General features: G+C 41.4%; 2 protein-coding genes across 2 annotated transcripts; one reads left to right on the top strand and one right to left on the bottom strand.

Annotated features, from left to right (window-relative positions):
• Positions 1–1,103: 1,103 nt before the first annotated feature.
• On the top strand, positions 1,104–5,433 carry ndufa5 (NADH:ubiquinone oxidoreductase subunit A5). The gene is made up of 5 exons (XM_085902110.1): positions 1,104–1,434; positions 2,385–2,429; positions 4,888–5,004; positions 5,066–5,131; positions 5,273–5,433. The coding sequence occupies exons 1-5, from the start codon at positions 1,414–1,416 to the stop codon at positions 5,372–5,374; spliced, it is 351 nt and encodes a 116-aa protein (XP_085758236.1). The 5' UTR covers positions 1,104–1,413; the 3' UTR covers positions 5,375–5,433.
• cog5 (component of oligomeric golgi complex 5) lies at positions 4,718–18,952 on the bottom strand. Its single transcript, XM_085902112.1, has 22 exons — positions 18,799–18,952; positions 18,540–18,679; positions 18,159–18,216; positions 18,009–18,063; positions 17,689–17,758; positions 17,444–17,564; positions 16,272–16,402; positions 15,988–16,147; positions 13,669–13,781; positions 13,507–13,584; positions 12,840–12,921; positions 12,541–12,736; positions 12,317–12,478; positions 11,855–11,954; positions 10,229–10,339; positions 10,086–10,148; positions 9,816–9,919; positions 8,799–9,036; positions 8,645–8,721; positions 6,502–6,628; positions 6,067–6,146; positions 4,718–5,852 (listed from the first exon to the last, which is right to left on the bottom strand). Exons 1-22 carry the CDS (start codon positions 18,851–18,853, stop codon positions 5,732–5,734), a joined length of 2,442 nt encoding a protein of 813 aa, XP_085758238.1. The 5' UTR covers positions 18,854–18,952; the 3' UTR covers positions 4,718–5,731.

The following is an 18,952-nucleotide window of genomic DNA, read 5'->3' as shown; positions in this document are numbered from 1 at the left end:
CATGATGGCAGGAGGAGCACTTGCTCGGCTGAGTTTCCGCAGAAAGTACAAGCGGCGCTGAGCTTTCTTCGCCAGCGACGCAGCGTTGGTGGTCCAGGAGAGGTCCTCACTGATCTGGAATCTGGTGCTGCTCACTCTCTCCACCACAGCACCGTCGATGGTCAGCGGCAGGTGTTGGGTGTGACCCTTCCGGAAGTCAACAACAATCTCCTTGGTCTTGCTGATGTTCAGCAGGAGGTTGTTGTCCCTGCACCACGTGGCCAGAAGGTCGATCTCCGACCTGTATTGAGTCTCGTCGCCCCCGGTGATGAGACCCACCACAGTCGTGTCGTCGGCATATTTCAGCACGCGGTTGCTGCTGTAGGTTGCAGTGCAGTCGTGCGTCAGCAAGGTGAAGAGCAGCGGACTGAGTACGCAGCCTTGAGGGGCCCCCATGCTCAGCGTGATGCTGCCGGAGACATTGTCGCCAACACGTACTACCTGAGGCCTCTGACAGAGCCAGTTGCAAAGGTAGGTACTGAGGCCCAGCTTGTCGAGTTTGCAGATGAGACGCTGCTGAACAATGGTGTTGAATGCAGAACTGAAGTCCACAAACAGCAAGGGGGTCTATGGTGGGGGGGAAGAACAGATCTGACGTGCGCCATGACAAGCCGCTCAAAGCACTTCATGACGATGGGTGTCAGTGCCACAGGGCAGTTTAACATTAATTATATGGTATTTATTTTGAAACTTTAATTTAGTTAGTAGGCGGCACTGGTTCGCCTCACAGTTCAGAGGGTGTAGGTTTAATTTCACCTCTGCCCCGTGTGGAGTTTGCGTGTTCTCCGCGTGGCTGCATGGGTTTTCTTCCCGCACTTCGGTTTTCTGCCACTTACCAAAAACATGTATGGGAGGCTGATTGAGCTCTCCCAATTGCCCTCTCCTAATTGCCCGTATGTGCGAGTGCGGATGGTTGTTTGTCTGTGTCCCCCACCTAATGCCCGATGACTGCTGGGGTAGGCTCCAGCACGCCCGCGACCCCCGTGGGGAACGGCAGTACAGAAAATGGATGGATGGAGTTTAGTTAGTTTATATTCAATTTAGTTAAGCACGAATGTTGTGTAAATGTGTAGTGATATAATATTGCCTGACCACATGGTATCATTAAGGGAGCACAAATGGTTGATTGATTGAATGATTGAATGATTCGCCGTCTGTGTGTTTGAGGTAGAACTAGAAAAGTAACCCAATTTGCAGCCTACGTTGTTCGTGAGTTTATTTATCCTAAATGTGTTGATATTGACAGCAAAAGAAACTTAAGAAAAATTGGTTGAATTATAACGAAGTTGGTAAGGACACCAACCTCCGTTTCGGGATCTTTTCGTGACGTCATAACAAGCGGCCGGAAATTGCTCACCGTCCTGTGTTGATCCGATGGCTGGACTGCTGAAAAAGGTATAAGTAGAGGTCAATGATTTTTGTTTTGATATGAACCAAAAGCTAAAAAGAAGACAATTTCTTTGTTCGTTTGGTCGTCGCGTTCCAATAGTGTTTTTTGTAGTTGACGTCATATGCGCACCTTAAAAGTGTTCGCTTTAGCGTGGTAGCTTACCTCATTTCATGACCCATTTGACTTGAATATTTGTACGTAAATTTTTGCCAATATACTATTCACATTCACCACATGTCTGTGTTACACAAGCACCGTTAAAGCAAGCAATTGTTTTAAAAAAATAGTTTTGAAACTCGCCACAAGCAAGAGTCTAATCCAAATTGTACTCTTAGCAACATTTGTTATGATTTGGATGTTTTGTCAGGAAAATATTTTGGGATTTGAGGAAATGATCAAATCTTTCCCATTCGTCTTACTTTTGCCTAAACGCATTGTATGTTTGGGTAAAAAGGAAAAGAATGATGTGTTATATTATCAAATATGTTCACACCATTAGTTATCAGTGTGTCTAGAAATGGTCTGCTTTCACAGTGATTTATGTCATTCTCGGCAGTAGCTAAAGAAAGCTATGCTGTATGATTATTTATCGGAGAATATCCAATAATTTGCAATGATGGAAAAAATACATTGCTGGAATTGATGTGCACACAATGCTTCAAATGAAGGCAAATAATACCCGACGTATGATTCAAGACAAAGTAGCAGAGCGTGACTAAATGAAATTAAGTAATTTACTAAATTACCAATACTCTCAACAGTGTAAGATCTACATTAGTTTCAAGTTAAATAATGGTAGACATTGAAATTAACAGTTTGTTTATCTCACAAAGATAATTTACACCAATTTCGAATGATTTCTTTTATCCAGTAGTATAATCGTGGATGTGAAATAACAGTTGCATATCTTGATGTGATGTGTTCATTGCTGTCATTCAAATCATCTCTCTTGCAGACGACCGGCCTGGTTGGCCTGGCAGTGTCCCAAAATCCACATGAGGTAAGACGCCGACATCCAGTCGAAAGTATGCGTCAGCAACATTTTATGTCTGCGGGTGGCTAATGCTATAGTGACAGCTGCTGTACGCACGAGGCTATTTCATGTCAAAATCGGCTGCTCTGTTAATGTTTCGAGGAAATTTACGGATCAATATGGAAGGGAAACAAAGTCAAAAGTCAAAGTCTGCTTTATTGTCAATTTCTTCACGTTAAGACACACAAAGAGATCAAAATTACGTTTCCCACCGTCCCACGGTGACTAGACACATTACACAACACATACAAGCAAATAGCACAAAGAGTAAAAACAAATAGACAAGACCGATGAATAAGTAATAAGCAAATAACCCAATAAATAAACAATAATAAATAGACAAATAAGAGGGGCAAAATGGAGCAAGCGTGCATACAGCAGACAGCCAGAACATAGCGCAAAAGAACTGAGTGTCGAAGCGAGCAAAGAAGCGGTTCAGTTCGTTGAGCAGAGGGACGTCGCCCTCCACAGCTCTGCGGCACGGGCTTGTAGTCTGTGATGGTCTGAATGCCTTGCCACAGGCTCCGAGCATCCCTGCTGTCTTTGAAGTGGGCGGTAATCTTGGAAGAGAATGCCTTTTTCGCTTCCTTGATGCCGCAGGACAGGTACGCCCTAGCTGATCTCACGCCCGCTTCATCCCCAGCCCTGTAGGCTTTGTCTCTGGCCCTCAGAAGCTCGAGGACAGCCCCTGTGAGCCATGGCATCCAGTTACCTTGAGTGACGATGGATTTTGTGAGGGTCACATCATCAATGCACTTGGCGATGTAAGAGTCAGTATACGCCTCAATGTCCGTCTGATTGTTGCAAGTGGCTGCCTGCTTAAACATTTCCCAGTCTGTAGTGCCAAAGCAGTCTCAAAGAGCATCAGATGCCCCCTCAGGCCACACTCTTACCCACTTGCGAACCGGCCTGGAAGCTCTCACTCTCTGTCTCTACGTGGGCATAAAGCATAACAGTGATGTGGTCAGAATGTCTAATGTGGGGGAGGGGGGTGGCCTTGAAAGCACCTTTATGTGGAGTGTAGACCAGGTCCAGGAAGCTGTCACCACGTGTTGGAAAATTAACATGCTGGTGAAGCTTTGGAAAGACAGACTTCAGGTCAGCATGATTAAAATCTCCAGCGAAGATGGTGAAACCGTCAGGGTGCGCCATCTGCTGATCACTGACAGCCTGGTACAGTTCACTAAGGGCCGTGATCCTGTCGCTTCCAACGTTGGAAGGCGGGATGTAGACCGCGACAAGCAGAATCGCAGTAAATTACCTCGGCAGGTAAAAAGGACGGCACTTAATGATCACAAACTTCGCCAGTGGCGAGCAGTGTCTGCGTACAACAACCGAGTCCCGGCACCATTCGTCACAGATGTAGACACAGATTCCTCCTCCACATGATTTTCCCCCTTTTACAATGGCTCGGTCCGGTCGATAGCATGCTAGCTGCTCCAGTTGCACAGCAGAGTCCGGAATGTTGACATTCAACCAAGTCTCAGTGAACACGAGCACACAGCAGTTACTCACTGTCCAGTTCGTAGATCTCAGCAGTCGAATGTAATCCATTTTGTTGTCCAGCGACCGAACGTTCGCCTGGCCCGGACGCCTCCACGCTTGCCCCGCTTCCGACGCTTTCTATCCGGGGAAGGAGTAGCAGACGAGTCCGGCGTCGTTTCAGGCTGGAGTAGTGCCTTTAATGTCCCTGTTTCAAAGTTCAGAACGCCGCAAAACTCTCTTTCGCCGATGTCGAGCAGAACCTGCCTGCTGTACTTGTAGCACGACGTGGTAAGCTCAGACGAACACGTAAACCTGTCGGACAAACACTTATTAAATGAACAAAACACCGATCGGTTGGGACAGAGAGAGGTTGCTGCGTGTGCACGCGCCGCCATCTTGTTAAAGTACCAAGGTGTTAGATCGAACTTTAGTCAGTTCTGATCATTTTATAGGATAGTTTGAGAAACGTGATTGTTTACAGAGGGCCCATTGGTTATTGGCTAGTGGATGCATACCGCAACCCTAGTCAACTGCAGTTTGTTGCAGTATAGCTTCTATTTTATGCGCCCTATATATGGACAAAGTTTTAAAATGGGCCGTTCATTGAAGGTGCACCTTATAATCCGGTGCACCTTTTGGACCGGGAAATACGGTAACTACAAAATGATCTCTGTTTTCACTATTTAATGTATGATACATACATGAGCTTATGGCCTTCATTTTAAATCTATTTTCTTACCGAAAAGAGGAAGCTCCAACAGTCATTTGAGATTTGCAGTATACTTTATTAAACAATACTTGACAAATACACCATTCAGAAAAAAATACTACCAAAACTAAGGAATACAAAACTAAAATGAAGCATGTTTGAAAATAGAAAAACTAACCAAGATTTCTTTGTTTCCCCCCCACCTGTTTGATTCCTCAAAACATGACTCAGCGACTGAGGATTCTCTACTCAAAAATCCTGGCATCAGTGCAGAGCATGCCACAGGATGCTGCCTACCGGAAGTATACTGAACAGTTGGTCAATGAGAGGTTCAGCCACGTCAAAACGGTCAGTTACCTTTTAATTATTTAATTGATCAAAGCAATACAAATAAATATGTTGTTTGCAGGAGCCTGATGTTGAGCAATTAGAGAAGAAGATTAATGGTGGACAAATTGAAGAAGTAATTTTTCAGGTACTGAGATGGGATTTTGACTGAGTCAAAAACATTATTATTGAATGATTAGTCTTTTTCTGTTTCATTTCAATTTAATTGTACAACTAAATTTAAATCTGGCACAGTAATACAATGAAGGTGCTGTTTTCACGTTTCCAGGCCGAATGTGAGCTGGCTCTATCAAGAAAGATGGCTGAGTGGAAACCATGGGAACCCCTAATTGAGGATCCTCCTTCTAACCAGTGGAAATGGCCCATCTGAAAATAATTTTGACTTATATTACTGCCATTATTATTAAAATGAATCCATTCAGACAGAAAGTCAGTTTCACTGTGTTGGATCCAAATTATTAAGGATGTTTTTGTCACTGCAATTTTAATATTTTATAATCTGTCTTTCATTTAGTCTTTTTTTTTAAATACGTAAATACAATGTTCCAAAGTTCACATACAATTACTTTTCTTTTTTTTAAACTTAAAATTTAAAAAGTCCTTATTTCATCCACTTGATTTGTCACAATTAGATTTTGGCCAAAGTTTAATTTTTCATCAGTTCCAACTCAAAAAGCAGAAGTCGAACTAAAATATAGTAGCATAGACCATTTTGAGCACCCAGTTATCATCCTTTCACTTCCAATGAGGTGGCCCTCTGCAGCAGCTGGAGCATTATGGGATAGATTGGAGCAAACTCCTTCCCCTGCCGAGCCCTTACGGACTGGACATACGCCTCCAAAGTACCCCTGTTGAAAAAATACAAATGATCAACTTATATCTGGAAATTATTTTACTCTGTGCAAAATTGATAGATTTTTTTTTTTTTTAAAGAGGATAGCTGTAAAATCACAACGAGATCAGAATAAATTTATTAGGTTGCGAGTAAAAAGTCTTTTGTAGCGTATTTGTCTCGGGTGTTCACCATAGTACAAGAAAAAAAAAAAAACATTCATTGATTACCTGATGAGCATGAGACGGTCTCTCTCTGACGGATGGTCATCCATCCATCGGGAGTAACGAGTGACCGACCACTCAGCTCTCTGAGGGGACAAACGTACGTCAACTACTAACTCTATATATATATATATACATATATATATACATATATATATATATACATATATATATATACATATATACATATATATATATACACATATATATATATATATACATATACATATGTATATATATATATATATATGTATATATATGTATATATATATATATGTATGTATATATATGTATGTATATACATATATATATATACATACATATATACATATATACACATATATATATATATATATATATATATATATATATATATATATAAAAGCACCTTTGACCTCTTTTTTTTTTCCCCGGTGATAAATGTGTGCAATTGGTACAGACCTGGTAAGGTGACTTGAGCTCGGACGGAGCCCTAGCAAAGAGGAAGTGAAGCACGGTGCTGTAAGGAATCAGGTCACCCACAGCCGGACTCTTGACTATCAGGTTACTTGTCTGAAACAGCAATGGCCTGAAAGATAACATCAACAGTAATGTAGAGAGAGTAACATTAACAATGTTGATTGGAAGTATTGTTATGCTTTGCCCGTGACCACAATAACAGCCTGTTATTGTGGTTAAGCAGCATATTTCTGCTCATGTTATCAATATTGGCCATACTTGCACATCAAACGTCAAAGTTAGCTTAATGTCAGCATTAGCATGCAGCTCATAAGGAGCATGTTGAGTATTCGAATACTATAAGTTTGTTTTTAACATGAGCTTGAATGTGATTGGTTAATTTTCAATACAGCCAGATCCTACTAGGAACATGGTACATACTTGTGCAAACACATTAATTGCCTTGTCAGCATATTGTAACAAATTAATTTACTCTTGTTTTGAGCTACATTTGAATTTAACTTGTTTAAATGTGTCACGTGCTAACGTATCGCTTTTTAAATTCTTTATACGATCAGCAAGTCGTAACAAATTAATTTACCGTAATTTCCGGACAATAAATCGCTCCAGAGTACAAGTCGCACCAGCCATAAAATGCACAATAAAGTGAAAAGTGAAAGTTGCACTATTGGGGCAAATTTATTTGTCAAAATCCAACACCAAAAACAGACATATGTCTATCAAATTCCTCGTCCTTTATGTCAACAACGCCGCGCGTGCGCTGCAGAGATCTAGTATATAACTATATTGTAGCGTTAACAAAGTACCAGGAAAGATGTGGGTTTATATGACAATATTATCAAACCATCTGGTTCACTCCAAATTATTACATCCATCGATCGAATTCCTCATCCTTTATGTCAACAACGCCGCGCGTGCGCCGCAGAGATCTAGTATATAGCTATATTGTAGCGTTAAAGTACCAGGAAAGACGTGGGTTTGGTAAACGGCTCTTTATTTAACATAAAGAGTTCAACGAGCCAAGAACTACTGAACTGTAATGATAAAAACATATACAAGTTGCTACACGAAATAAAATATATCAAATAACTACAGCATAAATACGTTTTTCAAACCTTGTGTCACTCCAAATCATTAAATCCTCGAAACGCGGGGCTCCTCGTCATCTTCGTCATCCCGTGATCAAATCCTTTGTCCTTTATGTAAACAACCACCGCGCGGCACCGGTGACGTCACTTGCAGTCCAAATGACAGTACCGTATTTTCCGGACCAAAAGGCGCACCGGATTATAAGCCACACCTTTAATGAACGGCCCATTTTACAACTTTGTCCATATATAAGGCGCATAAAATAGAAGCTAGACTGCAACAAACTGCGGTTGACTAGGGTTGCAGTATGCCTCCACTAGCCAATCACCAATGAGCCCTCTGTAGACAATCACGTTACTCAAACTATCCTATAAAAGAATTGATTAAAGTTCTGGTACTGCTTACCTATGTTTCCCTTCCATATCGATCCGTAAATTTACTCGAAACATTAACGGAGCAGCCTATTTTGAAATGAAATAGCCTCACGGGTACAACAGCTATTCAGTGACGCCCCCTGACCACGGTTGCCGTAATGCTGGTAAGCGATGCGACCTTGTAATTTACGAGTTGTACTAAAACGTACTGAACATTTTGGCAGAGCACTGTGTACAACCAGTATGGATCAACAAATTCATAAATTGATCCATTTATAAGGCGCACTGGACTATAACATTTTAGGTTTTTAGGTGCGCCTTATAGTCCGGAAAATACGATAATCCCTTGCTACATCGCGGTTAGTTTATTGCAGTTTCACTACATCGCGGATTTTTGAATTTTGAAAATTTGTGAAAAAAAATCACATAAGTCACTCCTGAGTATAAGTCGCCCCCCCCCCCCACCCAAACTATGAAAAAAAAAAACGCGACTTATAGTCCGAAAATTATGGTCCTCTTTTTTTAGCTACATTCTAAGTTAACTTGTTGAAACGGGTCACATGCTAACGTATCGCTTTTTAAATTCTTTATATGATTAGCAATTTTGACAAAGTAATCTCTCAGCTTTTCCTCAACGTCAAGTGAAAGAGTCAAAGACATACCTAAAGGATCGGAGTACTCGATAAGGTTTCCCCAAATCCGACACTCGTCTGCATAGCGAAGCCACAGCCATCTCCATCTTGGAAAAGACAAGTACAATTACTCCAAATAACACAAGTGTAATGTCAACTAAGAAACATTCTTTTAAGACCAAACTTGTGCAAAGTCAGCAGCCAGACGCATCTTCCCCCCTTCGCCCAGTGGGCGCAACAAGCTGGCGTGCCGAACGAACAGCTCGATCGCTCTCTGAGCTATGGACTCGGTGCTTTCATAGATGAAATCTGTACACTCGAAGTGTCGGAGGTAGTCAGTCATGACTCTGGAGATAAACCCCTGCAACTCTTTCATGTAGAGGGAGCAGACAACGTCAGGCTTATCAGGACTGGGCAGCTTGCTGCAAAACACACACACACACACACACACACACACACACACACACACACACACACACACACACACACACACACACACACACACACACACACACACACACACACACACACACACACACACACACACACACACACACACACACACACACACACACACACACACACACACACACACACACACACACACACACACACACACACACACACACACACACACACACACACACACACACACACACACACACACACACACACACACACACACACACACACACACACACACACACACACACACACACACACACACACACACACACACACACACACACACACACACACACACACACACACACACACACACACACACACACACACACACACACACACACACACACACACACACACACACACACACACACACACACACACACACACACACACACACACACACACACACACACACACACACACACACACACACACACACACACACACACACACACACACACACACACACACACACACACACACACACACACACACACACACACACACACACACACACACACACACACACACACACACACACACACACACACACACACACACACACACACACACACACACACACACACACACACACACACACACACACACACACACACAAAATACTCTATAAATATGTATGATGAATATGGGAAGCTTGCTGCAACACACACAAAATGTACTCTATAAATATATATAATAAATATGTACTATAGTCTTCAAAGAAATAACTGACCCGGAGAAGTCCTCCTGGTGCAGCGTGATAATGATTGCCTCAATAGAATCACTGACTGACTGCAAGAGCGGCTGCACGGCATTGCTCATCAGGGCCTGCACTTCCTGAAATCCAAAAAAATATAAACCAATGTGACTGCATGCTCGCCCATACAGTGGTAACATGAAATTACAATGCAAACCGGAGTCCAACTAAAAATCTTATTGAAGAAAATCTTGTCTGCTGCATCATTTATTTCGTCTATCTATCTAGTTGAGCTTGATTGTTCACCTCCAAAGACAAAGAGAGCGCCTCTACGGGAGCTGTCAGACATGACCCCAATCCAGAAATGATCTGAGAAAAGAAAACAAAACGGTTACTTGCAACAAGCTGTATAGGCCAACTGTGCCTGAATTTCAGAATCTTTATCAAACCTTGGCAACGGCCTGCTGCAGACGGTAGAGTGAGTTGACTACTGCAGTGTTCCTCCTTTGGCCTTCAGATAATGGACCAATCACCTGACTGGCATCACTCTGAGTACACAACTATACAACCAAAAGAGAATTACCGTAATTTGTGGACTATAAGTCGCGTTTTTTGTCATAGTTTGGGTGGGGTGGGCAACTTATACTCAGGAGCGACTTATGTGATTTTTTTCACAAATTTTCAAAATTCAAAAATCTGCGATGTAGTGAAACCGCGATAAACGAACCGCGATGTAGCAAGGGATTACTGTCATTTGAACTGCAAGTGACGTCACCCGTGCCGCGCGGCCGTTGTTTACATAAAGGGCAAAGGATTCGATCACAGGATGACGAAGATGACAAAGGGCCCCATGTACTACCGGCGTCATTAGCGGTTTTGTTTGTAAGTGACACGGAGGACGAAGAATTTGAAGGATTTAATGATTTGGAGTGACACAGAAGGTTTGAAAAACTATTATGGCTTTTACGCACGCCCGATCCTTCTCGACGGATCCTATTCTATGGAGCTCTCTTCCACCTCCGTGGATGGAAGTTGGGGGCCGGCGCTCGGCCGGGTGGCTGTCCGGGGACGGTGGATGGGGCTCGGACATGGCTTTTACGCACGCCCGGTCCTATTTATGGAGCTCTCTTCCACCTCCATGGCTGGAAGTTCAGTAGTTGTTGGCTCGTTGAACTCTTGTTTTGTTAAATAAAGAGCCGTTTACCAAACCCACGTCTTTCCTGGTACTTTGTTAACGCTACAATATAGTTATATACTAGATCTCTGCAGCGCACGCGCGGCGTTGTTGACAAACAACGAGGAATTTGATCGATGGATTTAATGATTTGGAGTGACACAGATGGTTTGATAATATTGTCGTAATATGATAGTTATTTGAAATATACTTTATATATCGTTATATGGGTCTGTGGAATAATTAGATATGCAACTTACAACGGGTCCGACGTCAGCATATGCAGCGCATACTCGGCATTGTTTACATAAAGCATGATCGATGGATTTAATGAATTGGAGTGACACAGATGGTTTGATAAACGTGTTATTTATGTAATACTTACTTGAATGACTCTGATTGTTACGTCAGGCCCGTTCTCAGCTCCTCGTTCGTGTATATGTCACATTAGCATACCGTATCGTTTAGCCTGTTGTTGCTGGTTCATGTCTGTTTTTGGTGTCGGATTTTGACAAATAAATTTGCCCCTTGTAGTCCAAAAGTGTGACTTATACTCCAGTGCGACTTATATATGTTTTTTTTTCACTTTATTGTGCATTTTATGGCTGGTGCGACTTATACTCCGGAGCGACTTATCGTCCAAGATAGTTTTAAAACTGTTCCATACTGGTGCTGCATAGATACAAAGAGTTATTTAATTTTATTTTTGGGGCTATAAGGCACACCGGATTATAAATTGCATTAAGGCACATTAAAGGATAACAGACCAGTACAGCAAATATGTAAACCTTTATTCAACTTTAACTTGTCATCCATTCATAATGCGAAACCATCGATTTTTGAGAAAATTCAAAAGATTTGAAGTGCGCCTTAAAATCCGGGAAATATACGGTGAACTTACCAGCTGTTCAGATTTGACACAGAAGAGCTGCACGGTCTTGGCAGCATTCTTGGCAACAGCAAGAGAAAGGTCTGAATCCATGGATGCAACATTCAGCTCACTGCAAACAATAAAACAAAGACTTTTAACATATTTTCTTAAATTAATCAAACGCTATTTAAAAAGGTAAGAAACTTGGCATCTTGCATTTGAGCAAATACAGAGTATTCAGGGAAGTTGCAAGTAATGTGCTGGATTTTTGCACATTTAAAATCTGTTTCTCAAAATTGACTGTGTGTGCGCCTTATGTATTCATGTCAAAACAAACTAAAATAAAGTTTGACTCATTTGCTGTACTGGTTCGTGTACATTAATGTGTGATAATGCGCCTTATAACCCAGTTTGTCCCGTATATGGAACCCCCCCCAAAAAAAAATCAGCATTGAGACTTTCCCCTTGTGGTTGGACAAATACGGTACTTGCCTGCTGATGGTCTTGATGATGCTCTCCAACTCATCATTGGAGGGCGGGTTGCGACCACCCATTGGAAACACAAGGTTAATGGGGTCAAAGAGCCGAGAGAGAGATTTGGAGAGGTACGCTGCTTCGTACGGTTGAAGAGAATCCTTCAGGGCTCTTTCTGGACTGCACGCACACAGATAGATTTAAAGGTCAAACACAAATTTCTCTTCAAATGAAATGCTCACTTGTAGTCCTGTTTTCTTTGAGAGAATAGGTCAAGGCTGTCCGTTTCTGGCTCCAGAGTGGTGTCCATCCCGCCGCTGTTGATCAGTGAGCTGTGCAGGCTAGCACTATACTGCTGGAGGCGACGCCACAGCTCGTTGTAGAGTCGCAACAACTTTGGATACTCTCCTTCAAATGCTTGCTTCAGAAAAGATGAGGCTGATGTAGAAAAAATAAAGGATGAGGCGCACAATTGACCATGTCATATTTTTTTCCCCCAACTCTGTTGCAATTACTTTACAGTGGTAAAGCAAATTCTTACCTTGAGTTGCTTTGTGAAATTCTTCTCTTAATTTGGTAGTTACATCAGTCCAAAAGGTGTGGAGTATATCAGGCTCTCCATCCTGTCATTACATGAAACAAAATTATTATTTTATACTTAGGCTCAATGTACATTAATCGAGCACTCATAGCAAAAATAAATAGAACTGCTATACATTGGAGCAAAAACCCATCAAGAAAGGCAATTAAATATTTTGTGTTTTTGTTGTCAAACAAAATGCAGCGATTCACTTTGATGCTGATGGTGATGACCAAGGTTATAAAAAATACTGAAACTGAAAAGCATTAATAAAATAAAAGAAACCCAAAAATGCTTTAAAAATACTGAAATTACATCTTACGTTCATAAAACTAACATTAGCAAACATTTTCATCAAATAATCATACATGAGCCTTCAAAGTTTATTTTAGACGCATTAGATATTTAAATTGGTCTTGCTGTATGTCGGAACAAAAGGAGAAAGGTCAAGTCATCGTTTGATATTCATATTTTTTACACAATATCTAATTAACTTTTCACCTTCATCTTGCGATTGACAAATACTCTATCGCAGAACTAATGCTAAAACTAATAAAAACAGGCATGAGGCATCTAAAAAAATAAAACTAAATAAAACAACACATCCTAAACTATTACTATTACTCACCTTAATAATCTCATCAATAAAACACTTATGAGTAACAGGATCTCTTTTCTTCATTAAGACCTTCTGAAGATGCTGCACCTGAAAAAAAACAAAAAAAAAAACGATGCACAATTGCTGAAAATCTTTTATTTTCATATTATCTCCTATTCTTCACTTCCTCACTTGTTTGCAGGCAGCACATATCTGGTCCATTAGTTTCTCCAGGTTTGTCCAAAGAGCAGCACGGAAAGCTGCTGTGCTACCTGGAGTTGGAAGAACTGCTCTTCCAGGGGGACCTGAAGGGAAGATATTCCGTTGGCTACACTTTAAATTTGTGCAAAGAATTTGTTTTGATTTATATTTACAGTTCTGGCTACATTTTCTAAATACAGCACAGTCACACAGTGGTTGTGCAAATACAAAGTAGAAAGAGGCCCTAGAGCAGGGGTGCTCATTACGTCGATCGCGATCTACTGGTCGATCGCAGAGGCAGTACTGGTCGATCGCAGCGTGACGTTACATTATTTTTTTTTTTTTGTCAGCCTATCCTAAAATTACAAAACATTTCAATATTTATTACGTGTGTTGTGCAATAATTGGCCTATTAACCTATGCAAGGTAAATCAACATACATTGTACATACAAAGAATCCTTAATAAATTTGAAAATAGTTACCGTAATTTTCGGACTATAAGTCGCACCAGCCATAAAATGCACAATAAAGTGGAAAAAACCATATACCGTAATTTTCGGACTATAAGTCGCAGTTTTTGTCTTTCACCTCTGTGGATGGAAGTCGGGGGCCGGCGCTCGGCCGGGTGGCTGTCCGGGGACGGTGGATGGGGCTCGGACATGGCTTTTACGCACACCTGGTCCTATTTATGGAGCGCTCTTCCACCTCCGTGGCTGGATGTTCAGTAGTTGTTGGCTCGTTGAACTCTTGTTTTGTTAATTAAAGTGCAGTTTACCCAACCCACGTCTTTCTTGGTATTTTGTTGTTAACGCTACAACATAGTTATGTACTAGATCGTTGCAGCCCACGCGCGCCGTTGTTGACATGAAGAACGAGGAATTTGATCGATGGATTTAATGATTTGGAGTGACACAGATAGTTTGATAATGTTGTTGTAATATGATAGTTATTTAAAATGTACTATATATACTGTTATATGGGTCTGTGGTACAATTAGAAATGCAATTTGCAACGGGTCCGACGTCAGCATATGCGGCACATAGGCAGCATTGTTTACATAAAGCACGATCGATAGATTTAATGAATTGGAGCAACACATATGGTTTGATAATATTGTTACTATATGATAGTTATTTAAAATATACTTTATATATCGTTATATGGGTCTGTGTAATAATTAGAAATGCAAATTATGACGATTCTTTACCTAATAGACGATCGATGGATTTAATAATATGGAGTGACACAGATGGTTTGATAATGTTGTTGTAATATGATAGTTATTCGAAATATACTTTATATATCGTTATATGGATCTGTGGTATAATTTGAAATGCAAAGAAATAAACAAATAGTCCGACGTCAGCATACGCGGCGCATACTGCAGCATTGTTTACATAAAGCACATCGATGTATTTAATGAATTGGAGTGACACAGATGGTTTGATAAACGTGTTATTTATGTAATACCCAATGTTATGAGTGGGTTTGGTAAACGGCTCTTCATTTAACAAAACAAGAGTTCAACGAGCCAACAACTACTGAACTTCCAGCCACAAAGGTGGAAGAGAGCTCCATAGAATAGAACCGGGCGTGCGTAAAAGCCATGTCCGAGCCCCATCCACCGTCCCCGGACAGCCACCGGCCGAGCGCCGGCCCCCAACCTCCATCCACGGAGGTGCAAGAGAGCTCCCGTCGAGAAGGACCGGGCGTGCGTAAAAGCCATAATAGTTTTTCAAACCTTCTGTGTCACTCCAAATCATTAAATCCTTCTAACTCTTCGTCTTCCGTGTCACTTACAAACAAAACCGCTAATGATGCCGGTAGTACATGGGGCCCTTTGTCATCTTCGTCATCCTGTGATCGAATCCTTTGCCCTTTATGTAAACAACCGCCGCGCGGCACGGGTGACGTCACTTGCAGTTCAAATGACAGTAATCCCTTGCTACATTGCGGTTCGTTTATTGCGGTTTCACTCCATCACGGATTTTTGAATTTTGAAAATTTGTGAAAAAAATCACATATAAGTCGCTCCTGAGTACAAGTCACCCCCCCACCCAAACTATGACAAAAACCGCGACTTATAGTCCAAAAATTACGGTATACGTTTTGCATTTTTTTGGTGTGTAGGTGGATCATTTTTACTTGGTTGCTTTCTAAGTAGCTCGCATGCTGAAAAAGTGTGAGCACCGCTGCCCTAGAGAATTATAACAGCACATGATATTTTGTGTTTCTTGCTTTCGGCAAGTATCTCTGCCTTCAACCATGAACATCTTTCTTAACCATTTTGTGTGTTTTGAGTTGTTTACCTCTGGGGTTGGACGGCTGTGTCAGGCCCTTAATGTCCAGAGCACTGATGATGCTGTCCCGTATGCTTGTCTGGTAAGCCCCCACAACGGAACTAATGGTCTCCCTCAGACTACCAAGGTTGTAGAAGACCTGCAAGGCGGTGCCAACCTGCGTAGGATTCTGACAAACACGGAGAGGAAATAATGAAGCAACTCCATTTGCAGAGAGTATCCAAAACTCGCATTAGAAATGTGATGTTTCACCATCATGATCGCCTACTTTGTGTGTGTCTGTGACTTCCTACCTGAATTTCTGTGCCCTGGTCCAATAATCGCTTGGCCTGGTTTTCCACCTCCAGCCTTGCTCTACTGATCAGTACCAGGTCATTCTCAATCACCTCAATGCCGCTCAAATCGACTCCTTGTGACAGATAATCTGGTGTATTTGCAGGGGAGAAGAAAGGGAAAGGATTTACAATTTAATGTTTTAATGAATTCCACATGTGGCAGTGTGACTATGGAATGAGCGCAAAAATGCCATATCTGAAATGAATGAAACTAATGGTTTTCCACCACTAATTCTAATCTCAGGCCACCTCAACAACTCAGATCACAATACCAATGGCCACTATGACTTTAACTGAAGGTCCACGAGTGCGTTCTCTTCTGAAGTAATTACTGTCAACCCCAAGAAATTAGATAAAGTCCCAATGATCATCGTCACACACACATCTGGGTGTGGTGAAATTTGTCCTCTGCATTTAACCCATCGCCATGTAATTTTGATCCATCCCCTGGGGAAGAGGGGAGCAGTGAGCAGCAGCGGGGCCGCGCTCGGGAATCATTTGGTGATGAGGGAAATTCAGACTCTGATTAGAGAATTTTAATTTACATCTCTCACAGGAATACAGCATCCAGTTCAACTCTAGATAATCTTTAGCATGCAGCACTCAACCATTTCATTAATACTTTTATTTCCTCTTACAAACTTTGTTTTTTAACTGAGACATGGAGCAATAAATACACAGTTAATATCCAGATGAATACAGATCTAAAATCGGAGTTGTTGTTCTGCTGTACCATTTTTTTTTTTTTTTTTTACAGAGGTGAGAACACTGTGCAATAACCCCTGGTGTAACTCTAAAGTGGTTCAATTTCTGTTTCGAGAACAGGTCGTACTTTGTTGAAATTGGTAATCACGTTCCTCAGGGGTCAATCCTAGAACCCTTCTGTTCATGCTGTTCAAACTTCCATTCACAGCTGTCAAGTGTCCAACCACAACTCTGCAGATGATACACAGATACTACTTCTCACTGATGACGTTACTGTACGCGTTTGTACAGTGCTGGTTACACATGGTCTGCTCACTGGGTTTTTTAAACGAGCTATAAGACAGCTGCAGTACATTCAGAGTGTTCCTGTAACAGAACTAAGAGGCTTCACTGTATATTCGAGTTGGGCAAAATAATGTCCTGACCTAGTTCATTGAGACTGTGAGCAGCCTTCGTTATCTCCCGACTGCCACCCTGAAGCTGAACCTGAAGCCTCTTGCTCAAGTGTAAGATACGAATAATTCTTCGCAGAAGGTCACAGGCCACCTGGACAGTGAGGGGATAGCAGAAACGAGTGATTGAGTTAAGGTACTGCTTTGAATATCACTCATACCAATGACAAATGTAAAGAAAGAAAATTGTGAAAAGTAAAGAAATATACAGGCTTTACCTGTAATCTGCTCAGCTGAGTGATCCTGGCCACGATCTTGTTGTACGGGTCAACTATTTTCGTTCTTATCCTGAAAATACATCAGGAGAAAATAAGGACACACTTATCACAGTGTAACACACCAGGCCAGGTAAACTTTACTTTTTAACCTCCTACGTGAAAAATAAAAGAGCATTTTATATCTAACAAATTGAATTCTGAATAATCGTAGAGTTATACACTTATCAATATCTGTTTGACAGGAAACATAAAAGCATCCAATGATAATTGCGTCAGTCTGGGAAAAAAACATGACGACAGTTAGGGGCCACAATGTTTACCTGTCAACAGCTGCCTGTAGTGCACTGATCCTCGTCTGCATCATCTGGAGGACCCCTGATGACAAAGGTTGGGTTTTTTTCGTAAAACTTTGCAGTAACCATATTTTTTTATGTTACCTTTGTGTTATAAAAGATAGTAGTAATGCGTACCTTCAAGAGACTCTATCCCAGTTGCCTGAGCCAGTAAGTCTTCATGTCTGGCTACTACCTGGAATGCAAAGAAAAACATTTACATACTGTTGTTTACTATTAAACAGTATATATAGTCTTATATAAGAGTCCAATCAGATTGTACTGGCGTTATCTTAACAGTTCGAGTGTCTGACGCGCGCGCGCGCGCACGCACACCCACACAACACACACACAATTCAGAAAATTATTGGTGCTTTGTTACTGTGGTGGAATTGATCATTCCAACCAGAATATCAAAACTCGATGTATTTTCTTTCATCTCTAGGTAAAACTCGAAAATGGACTGCAAACGTCAGCCGCAATTCGGTGACTTGAAGGTTCTGTGTGTGGCGTTCCTGCCTGGCTGTGCAGCTCTTTATCAAGTTGACTGATTCCTTGTGCCAGCTTCGCCAGCTGTTCAGCGATGACAGCATGGTGGATCGCTTGAGCTGTATAAACCTTCACATCGAAATCCCCAGACAAGAAATCTGCGTAGAACTCTACAAATTCAGAAACACAATTGATTTTACGCAAAGTTCACCACATTTTTTCAAATTACGTTGTACACGTTTCAATAACAGTAGCTCAATAATATTATGTATTAATTGATTTATTTTACCGTCTTTTAACGACAAATTTATGGACGCATCTTTGCTGCGAGACAAGTTATCCATGTTGACTTCCGTAAACGACCCGAGGTAGTCAGAATTCTTCTTCGGCGTGTTATTTTCTTCTTCGTGGCAGCCATAGACTCAATATATAATAGATGCAGC

The sequence above is a fragment of the Syngnathus leptorhynchus genome, chromosome 21 (genome assembly GCF_054491065.1).
Source record: "Syngnathus leptorhynchus isolate UIUO chromosome 21, UIUO_Slep, whole genome shotgun sequence".
Lineage (NCBI taxonomy): Eukaryota > Metazoa > Chordata > Actinopteri > Syngnathiformes > Syngnathidae > Syngnathus > Syngnathus leptorhynchus.
This window is presented reverse-complemented; position numbering and strand designations above follow the sequence as displayed.

Bases quoted from the DNA above. Each gene is read 5' to 3' on its own strand.
- ndufa5 (XM_085902110.1), top strand. From the start codon at position 1,414: ATGGCTGGACTGCTGAAAAAG. The intron at 2,430-4,887 runs GTAAGACGCCGA...AACATGACTCAG, and splicing joins TGTCCCAAAATCCACATGAG to CGACTGAGGATTCTCTACTC. The intron at 5,132-5,272 runs GTACTGAGATGG...TCACGTTTCCAG, and splicing joins TTGAAGAAGTAATTTTTCAG to GCCGAATGTGAGCTGGCTCT.
- cog5 (XM_085902112.1), bottom strand. From the start codon at position 18,853: ATGGATAACTTGTCTCGCAGCAAAGATGCGTCCATAAATTTGTCGTTA. The intron at 12,922-13,506 runs GTGAGTAATAGT...ATGTAATGACAG, and splicing joins TTATTGATGAGATTATTAAG to GATGGAGAGCCTGATATACT. The intron at 11,955-12,316 runs GCAAGTACCGTA...TATTGTTTGCAG, and splicing joins ATCATCAAGACCATCAGCAG to TGAGCTGAATGTTGCATCCA.